General features: G+C 35.3%; 2 protein-coding genes across 5 annotated transcripts; one reads left to right on the top strand and one right to left on the bottom strand.

The window, feature by feature from the left end:
- Positions 1–338: 338 nt before the first annotated feature.
- On the bottom strand, positions 339–4,631 carry LOC125682203 (tetraspanin-9-like). Its single transcript, XM_048922647.2, has 7 exons — positions 4,572–4,631; positions 4,187–4,417; positions 3,831–3,905; positions 3,622–3,723; positions 1,621–1,815; positions 1,389–1,472; positions 339–552 (listed from the first exon to the last, which is right to left on the bottom strand). The coding sequence occupies exons 1-7, from the start codon at positions 4,629–4,631 to the stop codon at positions 457–459; spliced, it is 843 nt and encodes a 280-aa protein (XP_048778604.1). The 3' UTR covers positions 339–456.
- A 1,027-nt stretch (positions 4,632–5,658) lies between these two features.
- LOC125682568 (CD82 antigen-like) lies at positions 5,659–22,201 on the top strand. Of its 4 annotated transcripts, none has more exons than XM_048923218.2 (9): positions 5,659–5,829; positions 7,246–7,328; positions 7,442–7,524; positions 12,148–12,363; positions 12,476–12,544; positions 13,002–13,112; positions 13,202–13,369; positions 16,674–16,757; positions 17,658–22,201. In XM_048923218.2, the coding sequence occupies exons 3-9, from the start codon at positions 7,462–7,464 to the stop codon at positions 17,721–17,723; spliced, it is 777 nt and encodes a 258-aa protein (XP_048779175.2). In that variant the 5' UTR covers positions 5,659–5,829; positions 7,246–7,328; positions 7,442–7,461; the 3' UTR covers positions 17,724–22,201. The 4 variants fall into 4 exon arrangements, with proteins under 4 accessions (XP_048779175.2, XP_048779173.2, XP_048779174.2 ...); XM_048923216.2 differs by lacking the exon at positions 5,659–5,829 and adding an exon at positions 6,575–6,762; XM_048923217.2 differs by lacking the exon at positions 5,659–5,829 and adding an exon at positions 6,602–7,157.
- The last annotated feature ends 750 nt before the right edge of the window (positions 22,202–22,951 follow it).

A 22,951-nucleotide genomic window follows, 5' to 3' on the forward strand; every position in this document is an offset into this window, starting at 1 on the left:
CACTAGATGAACATTTTTTTCTTACGGTTTGTCTATAGATATGTCTGGGTTTTTCCGGGTGATTTCAAATAATCGCGCATAAATGTTGAGCGTCACTGTTGATTTGAACCTGCATTTAACGTCGACATTGCATGAGATGAGTCCATGATAATCTTACGAATAATCCACTCTTCAGTATTGAGGTATTTAGAAACATAACTGGACCCATAACAAAAACCTGGGTCTGCACCTGAAAGCTATCAAAGCATGTCCTCCAAGTATACAGGGTTTTTTTTTTAAATTCAGTTTTCCTTGTTGTAAGATATAAGCCAGATGAATATAGTTATAAACATTTGTATATTTTATTATGAGTAGTATTCAAAATACAAATCAGTAGAAGATTAATTACTATTCGAAATATAAATTGCATACAAGTCCCTGCCAGATACGAAACGATGTAACAAAATGGACCAGAATCTATGCTGTCCCGCCTCGCTTTTTCTCGTTTACTTCATATTCGACACCATTTTTCATTTGACACAATATTCCAAATGCTGCGCTGACAGCCATGACCTGTAATCATATACAGCGTCACGTTAGTCAAAGAACACAGCACATGGATGGCGCTCTCAGAAAACATCCCACATACAAAAATTAAAACATTTACACGATGAACTCGGGATATATACAATACGGGGACTAAAGCAACTACTGCAAATGTGTCACAGCACATGATAAAAATATTAAAGACCCCCCCCTTTTTTTTTTTTTACAGACGTACTCTCCTCTCTCACTATTTACATATTATATTATGTCTATTACACGAGATCGGGTTGGCCTCTCGTCTCATTCATAAATGCACGAGACAGACGAAATTCCACGAGGCTTAACCCGTAAACCGAAACTTTGTAACGCAGACTTTGGTTCCATTAAATTCAATATTGCATAACTTGGTGTCTAAATCGTACAGTTCAGTTCAGCGCATGTTATGCTTCGTCGGTGGGATTCCTTCTGTTGAACTATGACTCCACCTCTTTTTGCATTTGACGAGCCATTAAGAATGCAAAAGCAATAGCAATGATCTGTAAAAAACCATCTTCATATAAGCATTTATATTCCTCCTGTAACGCAGGTGGAATATAAATGCTTCTTATCTAATTTTAAACTAGGATATAAGCTTGTAAATCAAGTTTGTGGTGGTATTTTGTGAATACTGACGAATTTCAAACATCGACAAAGAAATATAATGTACAAAGTTTGACAACTAAAGTCATACATCAATAACCCACGAAATTAGATACCCATGAAATTTTACCCATCCACGAAAATTTGCCCCGACAAATTTGCTGTTATGACCCATTACTGAGTATTTATTAAGAGTGAAATTAAAACATAGTTAATTTCTTTACCTCAATAATCACAAGTACTACTCCGGTGGCGATAAATGTACTGCTGTATGGATTCATGATGTTGGACATTTCATTGTAACAACCCTGAAATTAATTGTGAAATACAGTGAATGTAAAATACTACTCTTTACCTTCTTTTCTTCCCTTTCCCCCTTCTATTTTTGTTGTTGACAGTTTTAGCCCAAGGATGGACAAACAAAAATAAATGATTAGGCGCCAAATATTTCTTTACCCTGTCGATGTACGCAGTCACGGTTGACGGATTGATGGTACACAGTTGATTGATGTTGAAGTCGGCAGTGTTTGGATCCGCTCCCACACAGCAGTGCCCCGGAATGATAGATTGACCTCTCAGAGGGTTCAGCCACCAGATGGTACTGACAAAGTCATTACCAAGAATGACGGGATTGACTCCACAACAGTGAAACTAGAAATATACAAAGAAACCATACCGTTAAGAAACCATATCCTTTCCTCGACTAATCATCTTCACTATTTTTTACATTGCAGAAAGCTCAAATTTGCTTTTAATTGGGATTACCAAGAGTTTATATCCATGATTATTCATTTTGAAATTCACCATTAAAACGATCACAGGCCGCTAAATATTTAAATATTGTGCAATAATCATGTTTGCCACTGCTAAATTTGTACTGATAAAGTTGTTCAAATCTAGAACTTATTAACTTTAAATTATAATCCGTGGGGATCCGGGTTAGAATAGGTCCTCAGTACCCCCTTGCTTGTCGTAAGAGGCGACGAAATGGTGGGGGGTGGGGGGGTGGGGGGGGGGGGTCCTCGGATGAGACCGCAAAAACCGAGGTCCCATGTCACAGCAGGTGTGGTACGAGAAAGATCCCTCCCTGCTCAATGGCCATAAGCGCCGAGCATAGGCCTAAATTTTGCAGCCCTTCGCCGGCAGTGGTGACGTCTCCATATGAGTGAAAAATTCTCGAGAGGAACGTTAAATCACTCAATCAAAACAGTCTGATACCGTATATACTCGCCTATAAGTCGGATTTTTGGGAGTCAATTATTGGTCCAAAACTCTTATGTCCGACTTAGAGGCGCGTCCTAAGAATATTGGTATTTTTCTGGGCGGCGAAATGTAGTGTTTTTTAAACAACTCTGACGATTATCATGGACTACCACACAAATGATTATTGTTCACAAATATCTAGACATATTGTATTGTTTGTGTATTCTAAAATCATGTATAAAGTACAAGTATTTACATATTTTTATCTAGTTAAGAATTATTTACATACCGATAACTAATACTTTCAATTCAACTAATCTATCGTTTATCGGTAAAATTGAATTACGAACCCGATTTAATATTGAAATATTCATATGTATACCGGCTGAAATATATTTCATAACAGACTGAATATTGTTAACAGATAATTTAGATCATCATTCTTGAGTCTTAAAAACTTTATTGTTGATACAATGAATTATACCGGAATCCCACAATAACAGTTTGCGCGAGGCGCGTGCCACTAAGTAAACACGGTGTCAGGTACTGGTAATTAGGATACATAATTGCTTAGGTAACAAGGGATCATTGCCCATAATAGAACTATGGTTGCGTTTAAACCCAATAGATATGGCTTGGATATTGAGCAGATCATAATTATTAATTTCTCGAACTATTTGTTGAAACATATGTAAAAACACTAGAGCATTGACTTGAAATTGTCAACCGAAACTGACAAAAATTTGTACCGACTTATAAGCGGGTCAATGGCAAATTCCTACAAAATAACCTTAAAAAATACAACCGACTTATAGGCGGACCGACTTATAGGCGAGTATATACGGTAAGTGATGCTTTACGTAGGAAAAAATAATTTTAATGATGATTTTATTGCTTTACCACTGTAGTCGAAATTTACAGCTAATATCTATCACAACTACTTTAACGAAGAAATTTGATATGAAAAAAAATGCATATTATACGATACATTGAAAATTCTTTCGAAATGAAATAACCGTGATAATGTACGTAAATGATTTGATTAGCAATGATCGACGCAAACTCAGAAGTGAAAAAAAACTTTTCTTTTAAAAAAAACAAACTATGATTCGTCTTTATTTCCCAAGTTACTGCATACTGTACTCGATTATGACGACACATTGAAAATTAATGTAGAGAAAAGCGGTAATACCGTGATAAATATACAAAGAACCTCTATCACAGCATCCCTCTGTATAAACAAATTGTACTCACAGTTAAAAACAGGAAGTTCCATGCCCGCGTGATTTGATTGGCGGTATTTCCGTCGTATCTCTGGACCAGATTTAACATTTGATCTTTGATTGTAGCCACCAACTGAAAGGATGAAGAGTTGCTAAATGTGTATCTTAATTGTTTGTTGTTTAGAATTAACGCTAACGGTTTGCGTAAAGGAAACGACGTAAAATGACTGGAATATTTACCTCGTGCTTGAACGTAAACCATCCTCCCAGAGCAACAAACTCCAATAGTAAGATGATTATAATGATTGCCCCATACTAAAATATAAGGGTAATATTTACTTATTTATTTTACATATCTGTACAGTGCATCATTGCAAGCGGCTGTAGACGAGTTCCATGTTGTGTACAATGTTTATCTACCAATGAAATAACTTAGCAACAATTTCTTTTCCGTTTTTCTGATGCTAATTAAAATATGATATTATCTAATATAGGATACTTCAGATGTTCATCTTCGAATCTGTTTGACACAAAAATCCCATCCTAACCGAATTTACCGAATGAATTTCTAAGAATTGTTAATTACATGTACTCACAATAATCAGTAGAAGTCTCATGCGCGATATTGCCCCAGCTATTCCAATGATAGCCACGACTATTGCAAAGAGCCCGAGAGATACTCCGAATCCAGCAAGAGCCTTTACTAGACTTCCCATCTTAAAAGATCCAATGGAAATGTTTTCCAGCAGCGGCATATATTGTGCAGCATATGCACCTCCTTTTTCATTCATGATTGCTCCGCCAATAAGCAGTGCAATTCCAGCAATCTAAAGTTAGGAATAAAATTTGCAAGTTAGAATATAATACTTTGCTTCTCATCATCTGTCAATATTTGATGTAAGTATAACTTTAGATCACCAAACAAATCGTCAACAAGATTTTCAATTTCTTACAATTTTTCAAATGAAAGGGAACACTTACTATAAAGAAAATGTTAATGACGACGAGAAAGACCGTTCCCACGCGTCCTAAAAGATTCATTTTGTCGCTTTCTTCTTTGTCCAGATCGATGTAGCAAACTTTCAAATCGCCGTCCCACACACTAACGCAAGAAAGAGCAGCTATTCCAGAAGGGGACTTCAGATTTTCAACATTAGGGAGCACTCGAATGGAAAGCAGCTTTCGAAAACACCCAACCTTTCTTCTTGAAAAACTCTGACCTTCTGATCAAATGACTGTCAATCTTTCATTTAAAATGGATGCGGTATAGTTGGATGATGAATCAAGAAGGTTGCTCATTAATTAGATATGAAATTACCACTCTAAATATGTGTCAGTGATGCTTCAAATTGAATGCTTAATCATGCGTAACCGGAGATGAATTACATTCCAGAGTAAATATTACAGCGCATGTTGTAATAACACTTGTACAGACATCGCAAGGAAAATATTTGTACATGTTTGTCGTGAGTATTCAAAGTATATGGAACCATGGTTAGTTATGATTAATAAAATAAATCTATCAGGTGTTACAAGTAAAATAAAATTCAGAGTCTAGAAAATACTGGTGCCGGGTAATAGTATATGTTGAAATTTTCGTAAAAACTATTTCATACTCGTCATTAAATTTTATGTGTTTCGGTTCATGGTATTTCTGCTTATGGTCAATCTCTACCCAGAGTTATCGTTCCTGCTATGCTCCACTAATACCTCTGTCAACGTCTAAAAATCATATCAAAACGTACTAAAACTAACTTTGCATATCAAACTGTAATGATCATATCTAAGCAAATCAAACACTTGTCTGAATTTTATAAACACAGAACCTGGTAAATATGAGACACCTGAGCAAATTAAAAGGTTTTATATATAAATATTCATTCATTCATTCATCCAATAATACTAGAATAATCATGGAATTCATTGTTTTTGTGAACATACTGTAAGATTTTAAGCTTAACACTAAAACTTGTAAAATCATACTTTATAATGCAATAGGTAGAAATAAGTTTTGCCAAGAATCTTGACATTCAGACGTTGACAGAGGTGTAATACGCCCTCTGGTGAGAGATTGGCTTATGGTATTCGTAAGGACAGCGCCACAACGTAAGTCCCATATCATCAGGCTTTCCATAGTTTACATTGTCTGAAAATTAACATTTAACATTATCATGCTGAATGCAGATGAAGGGCATCCCTAGTGACTTTATTTAGCTGCTTGGATGATGAGAAGGAAAAGGTTTGAAATCATAATATTTTTGAGAGAATTTTTTTTTATGATTTCAATATATACAAGATATGTTAATGAAAAATGCATTGGCCAGAATATAATGAGCAGAAATCTGGATAATTATGACTTGGTTTATCTACACTTATTTTGTTCGATCTTGAATCGGTTTTATTGGTACTTTTATTACTTAATGTGCGATGTTTGCATGTTGCATAATATTTTATTTTCTTTGCGTAGATGATAACACTTTTAAGGCATTTCGTGTTTTCAAAGTGTGTCCTTTTACTACGGTCTTATAAATTTATGACTAAATATTTATGACTCTTCGTACCCTTCGGGATTAGTTGTTACTCGTACATCCTCGGGCAATATCATAACACGTACTTGAACACTAATGAAATTTACTTCTTTTGAGTGCTTTAGTGAAAGTGAGAAAAAAAATGATAGAATGGGTGTTGTTTGCCAATAAAATGAGATTTAAAAAAACACCGGTTTAGTATGAATATATTCATCTGTCAATTTTTAAAAAAAATAAAGTATTATATGGGGAGGGGGGTTACACTGCCATCTTAGAACATTCTACGTTATAGTCCACGCTAATTGTCGTACTCTACTCCCAGGGTGATATCACCATGCAAGTACCCTGACAGTAAAGTATGTTCATGTATCGATAATTTGATTATTTTTGACATGGGACAACCTTTTTTCTTAAACCTAATCTGCAGTCTGTTCAGGCATTCGTTTTATAGATATCAAACGATTATGCAACACCTCTCTGTCCTCGTATACACAACAAAAAACGTAAAATCTTGATTGCTCTGTTTGTCCATGATAATCTACCAGACTGAACGTTTCTCGGAAATCAGAAGTATCCGCGCTGCCAAAGCATTTATCGGGTACTGCTAGAGGAGGAGCTTCACGGGACGATTCACTAGGCTGCAAGTAATAAACAAAGCATTATGGCTGATTTTGTAATGTTTAAAAACTTTGTAAAAAAAGGCAAAGCGTAGATTTTTTTTTCATTTTTTTTTCTTTTGTAATTTAATTTCAGTTTAATGATGTATGTATGTCTATGACCAAAAATACCTACCTACTGTTGATTGAATTATTTTAATTAATAGGTAAGGTAAGAGTTATGACCTCATTTAAGAAATATTTATGATTTTCGTATCAGTTTTATCTTCTTTTTCCTTCCACAAACTGAGGAAGGTTATTGTGCGAACCACGTCCTCCAAAGTTCCCTTGGATACCAACGTATTGGCTCGAAATAAATTTGAAAGAATCGACAATTTTATCAGTGCAACCAAACACTGCGACGAATCGATGGCCGGTCCGGGGTAGAGGCAAATAAACGAAATTGATATGAGTTTTTACGTTTCCACTAATTCTGAATTAAATCTTATCTAAATTTTATTTCCCGCACAGACAAGCTGTCAAAGATTGGTGTTGACAGGAGGCTTCAGGAAAAACAAAACGAAATTCGTTCTTTCGAGGATCTTCTTCGTTAGGTATGCTTCTGAATGTGTGATTAAAACGCTTCCGCCCGACCAGGATTTGAAACGTTCATTTTGAAATTTAATCATATTGACTGATTTTTTTTTTCTTCAATTTTTATTTCAAGGAATTAATCTCAGATTCGAAATGGGGAGTACGGGAGCATGTTGTGCCAAACTTATTCTGGGTTTACTGAACACTTTGTTCTTGGTGAGTATGTGTCCGTTTCAGTAGAAGAAAGCAAAAGTCCGTGTTCTCTTGCATTGATTATCAAAATTGAAATTAGTCTCTTTTGCAATGATTTTTTCTTGTTTTCAAAACATGTTGTGAATAGATGAAGACTAGGTTATTCGCTCATTTGAATTTAATAGTTGTGAACATATTAGGATATAACATTTTAACTATGATATTACGCAATTATGGTTTGAAAAGTTGTTTTCATTGATATCATTGCTGGATATGTATCCAGTCATCCTTTCTTCTACTATGAGATATCCTTTCTTCTACTATGAGATATACTATTTACATATACATGTACACCATTATATTCATATGTAACGTGTGATCCTTTGAAGAAATGACGTCATAGCGATATTTGTGTTCAAAGATATATATACTGTAAAACAGTCTATATGCAAAAGCATGGGTAACAAAAAGAGTTAAGGATGTATACTACATAGTCATAATGGCTGAACGGTGGGTTAGCGTGCCGACTGTTGATCTGTAGATCGAGGTTTTGAGTCTAGCAGGGGTTTTAATTTTTTTCCAGATTACTTTCTACTAAAACTGCATTTTATTTTATTTTTTTACTAATAAAGTAAATTTGATAATTTTCATTTTCAAAAATATTGATGTACATATCCCCCACTTTTCACCGACATCAAAATTCTCTGGTGTAATATTCCTCCTTAAATCAGTATAATGAAATGCATGTACCTGTCAAAGAGATGGTAACGTATTTTAACAACCAACAATCAATGAAAATATTATCACATTAAAAACTCGACCTGGGACATTCTCTTTAAGATCTTGTGTTTTTCGTTGACAAACTGTCAAAATTGATAATCTTTGTAGCTTGTGGTTCGCTACATAAACCCTGGGGGGAATTTGGTGGGGTTATCTTCGAAACACAAATATTACCCTCTCTCAAACGTGTGCTGTGTCTCGTTGCTATGACACGCAATTTCTAAACAATCTAGACAAGTATTCCTTATATCTATTTTTCTTTAATTATATTAAGTGAAGTTGATATGTCAGTGTTTTTATCGATAAATAAAATACATAGAAACAACAGAGATTTATTACTGACAAAACATTAATATAAATATAAATTTCGCAGTTTGTAATCGTCCAGAAAAGTAAACAAATGTCATTATAAAGAATAGCGGAAATATTCTTCAGTAATCTGGATTTCCCTACTAAACCATGCACCCCGAACTTTATTGATATACAGTGACCTGACTTTATTGATATACAGTGACCTGACTTTATTGTTTTTCCTAAAAATCATCGAACAAATGTTTTTTTACATTTAATTCTTTAGGCATTCCAACTTTTAAAAAAAAAATCGTGTGTTCTGTTCAATTCTAAAATCATTAACGATGGTAAACTTTTCCGGTATAACTCAGTAAGGATTGGAGTTACATGGATGGTAATCACAGAGTAGAGAAAACCCAAGTTCTATTTTTTTTTAATGAGATGTGGACGCTTTAGCCGGGACTACGTCTGAAATACATCCACGTCGGCTTAAAAGCCTAGATAAACTAAAATAGTCCCCGTTTAACTAAAGAAAGGTTACTTTGTGTCATTGTGGGACAGAAAAGTAAATTTAAGATGCAACAAAACACCATCCTTTCAATTTTTTGGGATCTGCATCACAAGAGGTGGCCGGTTCTAGATATGCTTCGATATTCGTACCTAGAGGATCTGCCTTTGACCATCTGTGTTTAAAAGTCAAAGTATTATCTATTAGAAGGGTTGCTTAAGAACCATGGTTGGCTGGTGGATGTAGCTAATCCACTTCGATCCTAAACGCACTTACATACTTAAAGGAAGCCCCGAAAGTTAAGGAATTGCGTATATAGTTGACTTGAGATTTTTTCGGCTTGGAAATATACCCTAACGACCTTTGAATATTATTCCAATAAGCTTCAAACGAATCAGATATCATTGCCTCATTTTTGACATCATAGACAGTTGCTTCTTCAACAAAAATGGAGAACGGAAATATTCATATATAGTTATCAGTCATCCAAAAATTACTTTCTTAACCACCATTCTGATTCCACGCACAAGTACTCTGAAGTTGAAATTAAAAATATGCTGGAGTTCCTCATTGACAATATCTTCGTGGTCTTTGGTGATCAGGTCTTCCAACAGTCTGTTGGAATCCCCATGGGCACAAATTGTGCTCCTTTGTTAGCTGACCTGTTTTTATATTCCTGTGAAGCAGAATTTATTCAAAATCTTCTACATGAGAAGAAAAAAAATCTCTTGCTGTGACCTTCAATTCGACATTTAGATATATCGACGATGTATTATCTATCAACAATAATCATTTCATTCATATGTCGATTCGATATATCCATGTGAACTCGATATAAAAGACACCACAGAGTCCTCCACATCTGCTTTGTACTTAGATATTTGATTGAAAATTGATATCAACGGCAAACTTATAATTCAAGTTTATGACAAACGGGAGGATTTCAGCTTCTCCATCGTCAACTTCCCAAATCCATGTAGCAATATGTCATTATCACCAACATACGGTGTTTATATCTCTCAACTGATTCGATACACAAGAGCTTGTTCAGCGTATGATCAGTTTTTAAATCGAGGGAGGCTACTGACAAACAAGTTGATGTTACAGGGGTTTCAAGTTTCAACAGTCTCGTTTAAAGTCAGCCTTTCGCAACTTCTATGGTCGTTATAAAGATCTAGTTTGCCCATATAACCTATCATTGGGTCAAGTGCTGTTTGAAGTATTTCATAGCGATTATTAGGCCGTTCTTGGCATACTGGTTTGGTCTTTCGTTCTATTAAAGGGGCATGGGGATGATTTTAGCTGAAAATTTTCAAATTTTATTTTTCCATTTTCAATGTCTAGATGCTAATAATAGTCAGTAAAATTTTAATGTCAGTTGTTGAGGTACATGTGAGATATGAAGCTCACAAGTCTTGTTATGTAAACAAGGCTCGTGCTATGTTTTTGTTTACATATGTTAAATATACTAGTAAACGTTTCGTTTAAAGCATATATTTTTTCAATTTACAAGTTAATTCTGAACAAAACTAGTTTCTAGTGTTTAACACATCTCATTTTGCTTTAAACATGCTATATTCTATTAAGCAATCTATATGTAAACAAAAACATGGCACGGGCCTTGTTTACATATTGAAGAGCTGTGATTGCTGTTTCTGATATCAAAATTTTGGTTGATCATTAGAAATATTTTACTTAAGCATTGTAAACAATAAAAATGGAAAAATGAAATTTGAAAATTTTCAGCTCAAATCGTGAACATGTCCCTTTAAGAAATCAATACTACGTACATTATTCTATTAATAAAATGAAATAAAAACATGCACAACTATGGTTGTAGAGATATAGATGAAAACAATAAATGAAAACAGTTTCAAAATACACCCTGTCTTTTTAGATACTTTTCGAAACGAGCCGAGTGCTGACCACGTGACTGTCTTATTAGCATACCATTTGCTATCTTTCCAGCGATTCTTGGATCTGTCCATATCTAACTATCTTTTAGTGTTTTACACAAGATCTAGCTTAATGAATTTAGTGGGATGGGTCCTTTTTCTTATATCAACAGTCAATGAACTCAATCATTTCAAAATTTATCGACGCCATTGTTTTCTGATCGACCAAGTACGACGAAGGCACGCGCAATGCATACATTATCCAAATAAGACCAACCAAAGATGTCTGAGGGTTAAATTTGTCAAAAGTGAACTTAAAATTCTGACCTAATCCTTTCACCTGGGTTATAGTAAGTATGCGATTTCATCCTGTGACATACTGGTACTTGCCGGACGAAGCTTACAAAAATTGATGAAAATTTTGAAATCGCTATATGAATTTGAACATAGGCTCGTGCTTGCTTGATACATGTACATCAAACTCCCCCTCGAGGCACGAACTCTGGCGGAAGTTTGACATGTACAGTGTATACCGGTAGTAATTTGTTCATCAACAGTCTTGATTCTACGCGTCTAAAGTCTTTTGATAAGAACGACCACTCAGATTTAAAACGCTTCATTCTTTAGCTATATTAATCATGCACAAAAGTAACATCCCTAAACTTGCTTCGAGCGATTTATTTCTACAAAATCTAGAAAGTCGACTGGTGGTTTTTTTTTAAATAACATAAAATTTAACCCATGTATTTCAACTGGTCCAGGAGTTTTCTTTTGAAATTATCCTCACTTTCAGTAACTAGACCCTGGGTCGAGTTCATTTTTTCCAGAGTTCCTGCTTATATTTTTGAATAATGAGTCGAACAGTCAACAAGAACTGAATTCGCTATACATGTACACTGTAAGTCTGTTGGTGACGTGTTTGAATCACAATTGAAACAAAGATCAAGTTTACCAATATGCGTCTGTGAACTTGTCAAAATTCAACCCATTCTAACTCCCTTGTTAGATTCTTTATTTTTATTCTGTTAAATGGTATCCATACAATATTGCTTAATTGTAATTTGTGAAATACATTTTCATTACTATTATATGATACCGGATAATCCTTAGTGTGTACAGTGTACTTGTTTGCCGAAAGAAACAATTTTGAAATTCAATTCAATCTTCCTTCAGTTGGTTGGGCTCGCCCTTGTTGCGGCTGGTGCCATGGTGTTAGCGGGCGCCGACTTCATTGCATCCGTTCTTAAATCTTTCAAAGACATACCAGTGGTGTCTGACTACATCACGATAGCGGCATGGGTATTGGTGGGTATCGGGATATTCCTGGTTGTCATGGGAATCCTAGGCGGATGTGGCGCATGTTGTGCTATTAAAGTATTTCTGATCGCTGTGAGTATGTAAACAACTTTGTAACCTTCCATTAAAAATAATTACATGTATGTGTAAATTCGATAAATGTCTTAGAAACATGCTAATCTTTTTTTAATTCAATTTTAATCAGTATGCCGTCATTGTGATCATCCTCATCCTGATTGAGGTCACCTTTGTGGCACTGCTGTTTTCTGATACGGTAAGGCGTCACACTATTTGACTTCTTTAAAAGATTACATGTATGTGAGACTAGAATTCAAATAAAAATGCTTGTTTTCCATTAAAAGTTTTTTCTTCACACCTTGGTTTTTATTTTTATTACAAGATGGTTATTTTTACCGATGTTCTCTGGAAATTCCCATAGCTTCAAACACTGTTTTCTCTTTTATAGAAAACAATAGAATATAAACTTAACATTTTCCACAAAAAAAAAAATTATGATAATAAAAAGCATTGCCTATCTACCTTCCAAAACTTTTAATAAAGAGCTGGAGAAAGGCCAGCAAAAATCTTCTGTAGGGTGACCTGACAAAATTATAATATGTATTCTACTAGTACTTTCCAAAAACTTTAAAAAATTAAAGTAATGCACAATGATCAAATACATATTTTTGAAGCTGATTAATAAAATGATTCTCTCTTTTATTCTTCTTTAGTTGAAGGACTTGCTCTCGGATCCTGTAACTAAAGAGTTCAAGAAATACAAATCCATTACCAACAAGCCCAAGGATCCGACAAGCAGAGCTATGGACCTCCTATTCATAAACGTAAGATAGGGAAAATGGAGAGAGAGAGAGAGAGGGGGGGAATGGTTGTTGAGGCTATGTACAGGTACATGTATAACATTATTTTATAGTTGAAATGTTGTGGATGGAGTGATTCTAATGACATCCCAAGAAGCGAAGATTTACCAACTTGTTGCAAGGGTTTTACAGAGGAATTACTAAACTCTGGCAACCCAGTGTCAATAGTAAATATACAGACATGTCAAGTGGACAGAAATCACGTAAATTTCTACAAAAAGGTGAGTTTATGGCATTTTGAATCAGCAATTGAAAACACCTTACAGATCTGCAATGATTCTATACAAAACATATACAGCATCAAATATCTAGAACAGCACAATTTCAAAGAGTACAGGTATTCTATATATTAGGGTACCTGTAAAGTGCGAAACGAAATCGAAACGAAACGAAACGAAATCTACCGAAACGAAACGAAATCTACCGAAACGAAACGAAACCCACCGAAACGAAACGAAACAGATTGTATAATCGAACTCTTTTAATTATAATAATTAAAAATGGTATCTCAGGCCCCTGTTAAAGTTTACACATATAAATAAAATTCGCCTCCCCTTTGATGTAGACTTTCGGTTTGACTGATACAAAGTTTTAAAAGTTGGAAAAAGGGGGGGGGGAGGTAAGCACAAAGCACATAAATACCATGTGCAATTAGCTTCGGATCCATAAATTTCAGAACGGAAGGTTACAGTCTCACAGGTCAGAGGTCTGGGGAAACACACTAAACGAGGGATGGGGTCGTCGGCGTTGGATCCGCTTTTGGGCATAAATACATGTTTCAGTATTTTTGTTGTAAAGACAAATATATGTATACATGTGGATATTGTGTATTTGTATGTAGTATATCAAACGGTGGATTCTGAATATGTCCTCCCGTTCTCTTTGTGATTTCTGCTTAAAATTCCCTTCTTCATAAGCCTTTTCAGTTTACAAAATGCCGACCTCCTCCTAATATTATTGCATTAAAAAAATTCCGTTTTCCGTCCCGTTTTCAATCCCCCGTCTTAGCAACACCCCAAATGTCAATCTCTCACCAGAGGGCGTATTACGCTACGCTACAACGATAACTCTGGGTAGAGATTGCCCAAATGTATAGAGTTTTTCCATTATTGAAAGTACTCGTACCTCAGCAGTTAGAGATAAAATAAGAGGCTAAGAGCTCTTCCTGCTTTCAATTTTCTCAGACACCAGCTTCTTCAAACAATGTATCTATGCCCAAAGGCGGATCCAACGTCGGCGACCCCACCCCTCGTATAGTGTGTTTCCCCAGATCTCTGAGACTGTAACCCTCGGTTCTGAAATTTATGGATCCGAAACTAATTGTACATGTCATTTAATCAACTACGGATATGTACTTTGTGCTTACCCCCCCCCCCCCCCTTTCCAACTTTTAAAACTTTGTAACAGTCAAGCCGAAAGCCTACATCAAAGGGGAGGCGAATTTTATTTATTTGTAACTTTCACAGGGGCCTAAGATACCATTTTTAATTATTATAATTAAAAGAGTTCGGTTATACAATCTGTTTCGTTTCGTTTTGGTAGGTTTCGTTTCGTTTCGGTGGGTTTCGTTTCGTTTCGGTAGGTTTCGTTTCGTTTCGGTAGGTTTCGTTTCGGTAGATTTCGTTTCGTTTCGTTTCGATTTCGTTTCGCACTTTACAGGTATCCTATATATTAAGGTAAAGTTACATTGGGTTGGAATAATGTCCACACGATAGATAAAACTCTTAGAAAATAAAAATATAACTATCACAATTTGGTTGAACAGCATTAGATAATAATAACCCCCACCCCAAAACCAAATAAAAATATCCCTCCCACACTATATAGTTCATCTATCTGAAGCACAAAGTAATTTACACCATCTCAGGAATTGTTTGTATGTACTTTTTGATTTTTTTTTTTATACAAAGGAAAGTTGTAATATATGTTATACTGTTTAATAATTTCTATAGTTGACTTTTTAATTGCTCTTAAACAACACAATCTGAATTACTCCTATCTTTTTGCTATAAACACTTTAGTAGAAAGACTTTATTGGGTATGAAAATTGCCTTCATATGTTAGATTTCGCCAAGGGGCGCGTATTCATGATTATTATCGAGAATATGTTGTCTGTATATTCGAGCATTTCTCATGCTCTCATTTATTAAAGAAAAGAAAATCAGGTTGGATCTTGCTTGCCGAACATTTGTTGCATTCTAGCGTTTTCCAACATTTCTCAGCAAAATATGTTTTCTTCGACTTTATTCATAGTATATGAAAGTAAACGACGATCAAACTGTCTATAACCCGGCTAAACCCTTAACTTCCGATGAGGAGACCTGATTAAAATAAACAAGAAAGGGGGAATTCCTATGGAGCGCCAAATTAACATAAGCTCAAATAATTGAAGATTTCTTCAATTATTTAAAGATATCATCAATTCATTTGATGCGCGCAACAGCTGAATTAAAGATATCTTCAAACAATTAATGCTATCTTTAATTGAATTAAAGAGACCATCAAATTATTTATACCGAGCTCTAAATTAATTATTGCAAGCAATACTTCTACGAAATTGATGCTCTCATCAATTGAATTGACGAGAGCAATAATTGAATTAATGCGCGCATCAAATCTATTATTGCTCTCGTTAATTCAATTGATGCGCGCATTAATTCAATTGATGAGAGCAATAATTGAATTGAAGCGCGCATTAATTCATTTGATGAAAGCAATAATTGATTTAATGCGCACATTAATTCAATTAAAGAGAGCAATAATTGAATTGATGATATCTTCAAATAATTGAAGATATCTTCAATTATTTGAGTTTATGTTAATTTGGCGCTGCATAGATCCCCTGGTTCTACGTGCCTGATACGTTAGAATATTAAGTACACATTGATAATTTCTTATATCGTGAATATTCATATTAATTAAAAGTTAGATTAAAAAGTTTTAATTAAGTGAGATAAAGCGGTGGCCTCCGTATGAAAGTAGTGGCCGCCAGTCTCGCTTTCCCCACAGGCACCTGAAGTGTGTGGATAGCTTGTATAGATCTTATGTACGTAACCCCCCCACCCCCTCAACCCCCACCCTTTCTAGACCCAATACATTTTTTAATACAGAACCAATGATTTATCCAAAATATGTGCTTTTTCCACCGATCACTCTCATAAGCCGTTCTAAATAGTCAGTTCCTACCTCCTGTAAGCCTTTGAGATGAAATACCGGTATTAGTATCTCACAAGTGGTCATCTCAAAAGCTTACAGAAAGTAGAAACTGGCTATTCAGGACGACTTATGACGGTGTTCGGCGGGGGAATTACATATTTTCGATATGTTATTGGTTCTGGGGGTTTTTCCATTAGGTAGAAGGGGGTGTATACATGTACGTAAGGTATCCACACTTCAGGTGCCTGTGGCTTTCTCCGAGAGAGCGAGAGTCTGGGAAAAGCGAGACTACAGGCTTTGTACAAAAAGCAAATCAAACTTGGAATAGAATTGTAGTTACTAACATGAGTTAAATATATATATATTCAGGGTTGCTATCAGGCTGTCCTGGATTTGATCGATGACAACAAGTCCATGGTTATCGGAGTAGGTGTGGCACTTTTGGTATTTCAGGTAGGTGTAAATGCCATTGTTTAATGATTTACACACATGTTTATATAATTACATGTATGTACTTCTTAAAGAATTCATAATCATGTAGTGTTATATAATTAATATGTTTGTTAGTTTGATGGATTGTCTTACAAAGTTTCTGCAACATGCCAATGGATTATATATATATATATATATATATATATATATATATATATATATATATATATATCATAAAGGCTTTTATGCCCGAAGATCGAAGATCAGGGAGCATATTGTTTTTGTCCTGTCTGTCATTCTGTCTGAAACTTTAACCTTGAAAATAACTTTTGAACAGTATAAGTGCTAGAGCTTTGATATTTCACATGAGTATTCCTTGTGACAAGCACAAAAATGTTTGACCATGTGACCTTGACCTTGGGGTTTGACGTCTTTTTTGAAAACTTTAACCTTGCTAATAACTTTTGAACAGTAAGTGCTAGAGCTTTGATATTTCACATGAGTATTTCTTGTGGCAAGACCTATCCATTGGTATCAACATTTGTTTACCCTTGACCTTGGAGTTTGACCTACTTTTTGAAAACTTTAACCTTGCTAATAACTTTTGAACAGTAAGTGCTAGAGGTTTGATATTTCACATGAGTATTTCTTGTGACAAACCTTTTCGTGGGAAACAAAATGTTTGACACTATTACCTTGACCTTGGAGTTTGACCTACTTTTAAAAAATTATATACATTGGTCATAACTTCTAAATGGTAATTTTATATTAGAGCTATCATATTGCACATGAGCATTTCTTGTGACAAGATCTTTCTACTGGTACCAAGATATTTGTCCTTGTGACATTGGCCATCTTTAGAATTGGACATTATCGGGGGCATTTGTGTTTCACAAACCCATCTTGTTCTATCTTATACAGATTTTGTGTGTGGTTTTCGCGATCTGGATTGTGAAGGACAGTTCAAAGATATCCCCTGTGGACTAAACAGGATATGATATATCAGTATATCAGGATCGTTATTGATGCTTTTTTTAACAACGCGTATACAGCTTGCATCTCAAAATCGTAATTGTCGATATGTGTTACCTAGATGAAAAGATTTATATTTTACTAAAAATCCTCCATATTTTGGGAGACTGCAATCAAATACACTGTATTAGAATCTTTCTTGTAAAAATTGCCTATATAACTACCAGATAATTGTTAATTATCAGCAAAATGAAACATATGAACATATTGTTAGTTATTGATATTCATTAAACTTGTGCATGATGAGTTGCGCATTGTATAATCTCTCTCTCTCTCTCTCTCTCTCTCTCTCTCTCTCTCTCTCTCTCTCTCTCTCTCCGCCCACTGTAATGAACAGGATGCATGAATTGCTGTCCTCTCTTTCTGACACGACACATATTACGGCATGCTTTTTACTATAGCTAGGTTTTGGCAACGGGGTATAGAACCTGTGATCAAATGTTCAAATTGATGCTTTTTAAGCAAATTATTATTCAAGTTGTATATTTAAGCCAACAATTCTGATTCATTTACTTGATTATTCCATGAAATGTTTCGTTATTATCCGTCCAATTATCATGAATATTTTCGTGTGTTTGTTTTTTGGTTGTTGTTTTTTTTTTTTTATTTCTCTTTGATGTTGCTGTTTTCATCCTTATCAATTTATCAAAATGTTTTGAAAATGTAAAAACGTCGATGATATGGCTTGCTAAGGTATTTGTAACTGTAATAAAACTGTGTTAATAAAATTAAACATCGAATCTACGCTGTATGCCTTTGTACCTTAGACTGTATTTCTTTACACAGTATATAATTATGTATTTGAAATCATAAGCAGCTTTTCCTACACCGAATCGAGTCTTTCAATGGCTATCTATCATTTTTTAGATGAGAATTAAAGAAGCCGTTGTTTTTAGTTCACCTGAACTGAAGGCTCCAAGTGAGCTTTTCTGATTGAAATTTACCCGGCGTCTGTTGTCGTTATCAGAGGCATCATTAACTTTTCACAATTTCATCTTCTCCAGAATCACTGGACCAATTTCAATCAAACTTGACACAAATCATCCTTGGGTGAAGGGGATTCACGTTTCTGATCAAGGAAAAGCAGGAATAAGGTGGGGTAATTCAAAATCATGTTCTCAAGAACCAAAGTTGAAATTTACATGAAAGCTTTCCTGATTCAAGGTATTGAAATCATGACCCCCGGGGGTAGGGTGAGGCCACAATAGGGGATCAAAGTTTTACATGGGAATATACATTAGGTAAAATCTTTAAAACTCCTCTTCTCTAGAACAACAGGGCTATGGTGAGTCATCTTTTAAAATATGCAGGCATCTATAGGACTGGTGTAGTGCAGATTCAAGATTGTTCAAATCGTGACCCTCATGGGATGAAAAGTGGAGGATATTTATATCAATATTGTGAAACTGAAAACTTTCAAAGTAACTTTATTTGATCAAAAATGCAGTTTTAGTAGAAATCAATCTTTAAAAAATGTAAAACCCCTGCAGGACTCTAACCTGCGATCTACAGTTCAGCAGTCGACGTGTTTACCTACTGATTTACTCAGCAAAGTAATAATTTTTCAAATGAATAGACAAATATTGGCGATATTCATATGTTCATCCATGTTTTAAAACTATTAAAACCTATGTTTTGCATGAACCTACCACCTCCCTTCCAGCCTGGCATAAGGTATAGATTACTGTAAGTTCAAGGAGTATGAAAACTATGTTGGTGATCGTAGTGAAATGTTTTTGGACAGAAATTTAAATACCGTGGAGGATCTTGATTCATTTTGTCTCGATCTCAACACATAGTTACATACTGTTGTATATCTCCAATGCATGAACACTTTTTTGAAGCCCGAGTGGACATCAAGAGTTAAACAATTGCATGATACGGAGCGACGTTGACGAAACATTTGGTTGTGCGAAGGACGCCCCTGTGGTATGAATCATGTTTCTTACAAAAATTACAAGCATGCAAAACGAAACCTTCGAAATGAACTCAATGCTGAGCATGAACGTTATATGTCCAATGCGTTTAAAGATATAGACGAAGCTTCAGAATGTGATGTTCGGCTCTTCTGGAAATTGATAAAACGTTTGCGTCCACGGAACACACGTACATACCCAGTGATAGAATTCAACGGTAGTTCGTACGACGACCCGTCGGGTGTAACGTTAGCTTTTGCAAAACATTTTTATGATATCTACAATCCAAAAGAAAATGATAGCTTCGATTCGGACTTCTTTCACGACATCAAAACATCATATATTAATTTGGAAAGGAGTCTTATATCCTGCTCCCTTATAACCTTTCCTGATGGTTCTGTGACCGTCGACGAAATATGCCAAATCCTCCGTGATCTCAAACAAAGAAAGCCCCTGGTCTTGACCGTATTCAGAACAAACATTTCATCTATGGCGGTATTCAGTTAGGTAAATGCATCACCTACCTTTTCAATGCTGTCATAGAAATAGGACGAATTCCATCATGCTGGAAAAAAGACTTGATCATTCCCATCTATAAAGGTAGTAACAAACCAAGGAAGTCCCCCGACAATTACAGACCCATAGCCCTTCTTCCATGCCTCCTTAAAATCTTTGAAAAGTTGTTGCTAACCCGAATTCGGACTTATATCCAGCCTATGATAAATTTTCCAAATCAACAACAGCAAGGTTTTCAACAAAAACTTGGGTGTATAACAGCGTCCTTCAACTTTCAGGAGATGATTTATCACAATATAGAACATGGGAGTCCCGCCTCAGTCCTGTCCTTGTAGCCTTTCTTGATACACAGAAGACATGGTCTAACGTACAAACTACATCGGCTTGGGATTTCAGGTCGTTTATGGAGTCTAGTAAACGATTGTCATGTAAAGACATCGTTCTCTGTCGTTGTCAACCAAATCAGTTCCGACTGGTTTTCAATTTCACAAGGCGTTAGACAGGGTGGTGTTTTGTCAACCTTACTCTACCTTGTATTTTTCGACGACTTGCTGCACGAAATTTAAAATCTGTGTACAAATACCGGTATTTTCAGTATCACAAACTCTAATCCAACGCTTGTGGATGACATTTGTTGTGTTGCGCTCATACCGCATGGATTACATAAAATCCTATGCAAAATATACGAGTATTCATCAAAATTGCGTTTTACATTCAATGCAAACAAATCCAGTGTCCTTCATTTTTATCCAAAATGGGCAAATCATACGGACTCATTTACTTGGCACCTAGGCAAGAATGTTATTCACTCTTCCAAGGAATACACGCACCTGGAAATTTTACTGAATTCCACATTTGATCCCAGTAGCAGAACTTCGATGACTTGCAGGAAAGGACGCCAAACATAGTTTTCACTAATACATCCAAACAGCTCAACCCAATCGCTATCTCCAAACTATAGTTCTGGGCGTTCTCCCCTCTCTGTTATATGGATGCGAACTCTGGTGCTACCTATGACGAAAAAATGTCGAAACCCTCAATACATTTCAGCATTTTATTGCAAAACCCGCATTGGGTCTCCATCAGCAAACTAAATCGGATATTTGTGAAAATCTTCTGGGTCTGCTTCCTATTACTGCGGAGACTGGCATCAAGAAACTGCAATTTTTTGGACGTCTTTGTGAACTTGACACTAATTATCTCACAAAGCGCATATTCCTCATTCGTCTATTCTCGTATGAGATGAACCCTTGTGCCAAACATCGCGGATTTATTCAGGACATCATGTCTCTATTGACCAAATATAATTTGTATCCTGCTTTAACTCGATATCTTGAAAGCTGTGCCTTCTCTTCAAAATTAGAGTGGAAAAGATCTGTTAAATCCTCTGTCACCACTTACCATTCCGATTCCAGACGACAATGCATGCGTGCTGATCCTGACTTTGCCCGATTTACCATTCTTTGTAATGGAAAATCAGCAACTTTGTTATGGAATATTCCGCATAATAATAACGAGATTCTTCTGTACAAGTTTATTGTAAAATTATGGACTCTTCTGGATACACTACCCGAAATTTGCTCATTGTGCGCGAGACCTTTCATGAAGGTGTTTTGAGCACGTATCAACTACCTGTTCTGAAACAACCCTATATCGCGAGTCCTGGTGGGAAACTTTAATTGAAGACTTTGATATTTCTCTGGCTGCCGACCTATGTGGGCTGTCCCAATATAACTTGTATTTATTTATCTTCGGGGCATAGTCTCAAACTTGCCTGATTTTGACATTCAAGAACTACATCTTCTGAACTTTCGTTTTATAAGAGATGCAGTAGCAATGCATTATAACAAACTTCGAGTTACACTGTAACTAAATAGTGTATGCTTGTCACCTGATGCTTAGATATTTTTGTATTCTTCCTCTCTTCCATTTATAATTACTTGTATTCCTTATATTATTTTGAACATTTGCACATGTCTTGATAAATGCACTACCATTGTACTTGTATTGTAATGAATCTCCATTTGGAGGAAAGAAAGAAAGAAAGGGGCCCCTGAACACGGAAATTTAAGAATTGGAATGATTAATGTAGCCAAGATAACACAAAAATCGGGCAGATATGCTTTATTTTGATTAAGTTCTTAAAAATTAGGAATTTGCTTACAAACGATAAACCAATTTTATCTTAAATTTCTACGTCATGAACTGATAAAGTTATGTTTGGTTTTTTTTTAAAAATTCAAAGCGTTTTACAAGAATCTTGTAATTTAGGCATTGACAGAGGTGTTCGCGAGCAGAGGGTAGAGAATGGAAAGAACACGCAGAGTTCATTTTATATGTCCCCCCTCTCATGGCAAAACGTCTTTTAACGTACATATATTTGCACATAACAAAGTTTACATGTACACTTGCATTGTTCATGGACGGTATGATATATATACTAGCGGGAAAAAGAAACTGTGCATTATTTAATATATGAAAAAATAATAAAAAATAACAATGAACAAATTTTATTTTTTGTAATACTGTTAACAAATGTATTCGTTACAACATTTCATAATCCATTAATGTTAACGTCGAATGAAAAATCTAATATTCAATATTTGTTTAGTTATGTGAACATAATATATGTATTGCAAATAAAAGAGAGAAAAATAAGCCAACATAAAAAAAAAAAGAAAAGAAAAGTCGAATGACGTCAATTTCAGCACACTCGAAAGACACTGGTATTCCAACTTGAATTAACAAAGT

This window comes from Ostrea edulis, chromosome 2 (genome assembly GCF_947568905.1).
Source record: "Ostrea edulis chromosome 2, xbOstEdul1.1, whole genome shotgun sequence".
In the NCBI taxonomy this organism is placed as follows: Eukaryota; Metazoa; Mollusca; class Bivalvia; order Ostreida; family Ostreidae; genus Ostrea; species Ostrea edulis.

Bases quoted from the DNA above. Each gene is read 5' to 3' on its own strand.
- LOC125682203 (XM_048922647.2), bottom strand. From the start codon at position 4,631: ATGAATCTTTTAGGACGCGTGGGAACGGTCTTTCTCGTCGTCATTAAC. The intron at 4,418-4,571 runs GTAAGTGTTCCC...TCCTAACTTTAG, and splicing joins TCATTAACATTTTCTTTATA to ATTGCTGGAATTGCACTGCT. The intron at 3,906-4,186 runs GTGAGTACATGT...CTTATATTTTAG, and splicing joins TGAGACTTCTACTGATTATT to TATGGGGCAATCATTATAAT.
- LOC125682568 (XM_048923218.2), top strand. From the start codon at position 7,462: ATGGGGAGTACGGGAGCATGTTGTGCCAAACTTATTCTGGGTTTACTG. The intron at 13,113-13,201 runs GTAAGATAGGGA...ATTATTTTATAG, and splicing joins TGGACCTCCTATTCATAAAC to TTGAAATGTTGTGGATGGAG. The intron at 16,758-17,657 runs GTAGGTGTAAAT...TATCTTATACAG, and splicing joins TGGCACTTTTGGTATTTCAG to ATTTTGTGTGTGGTTTTCGC.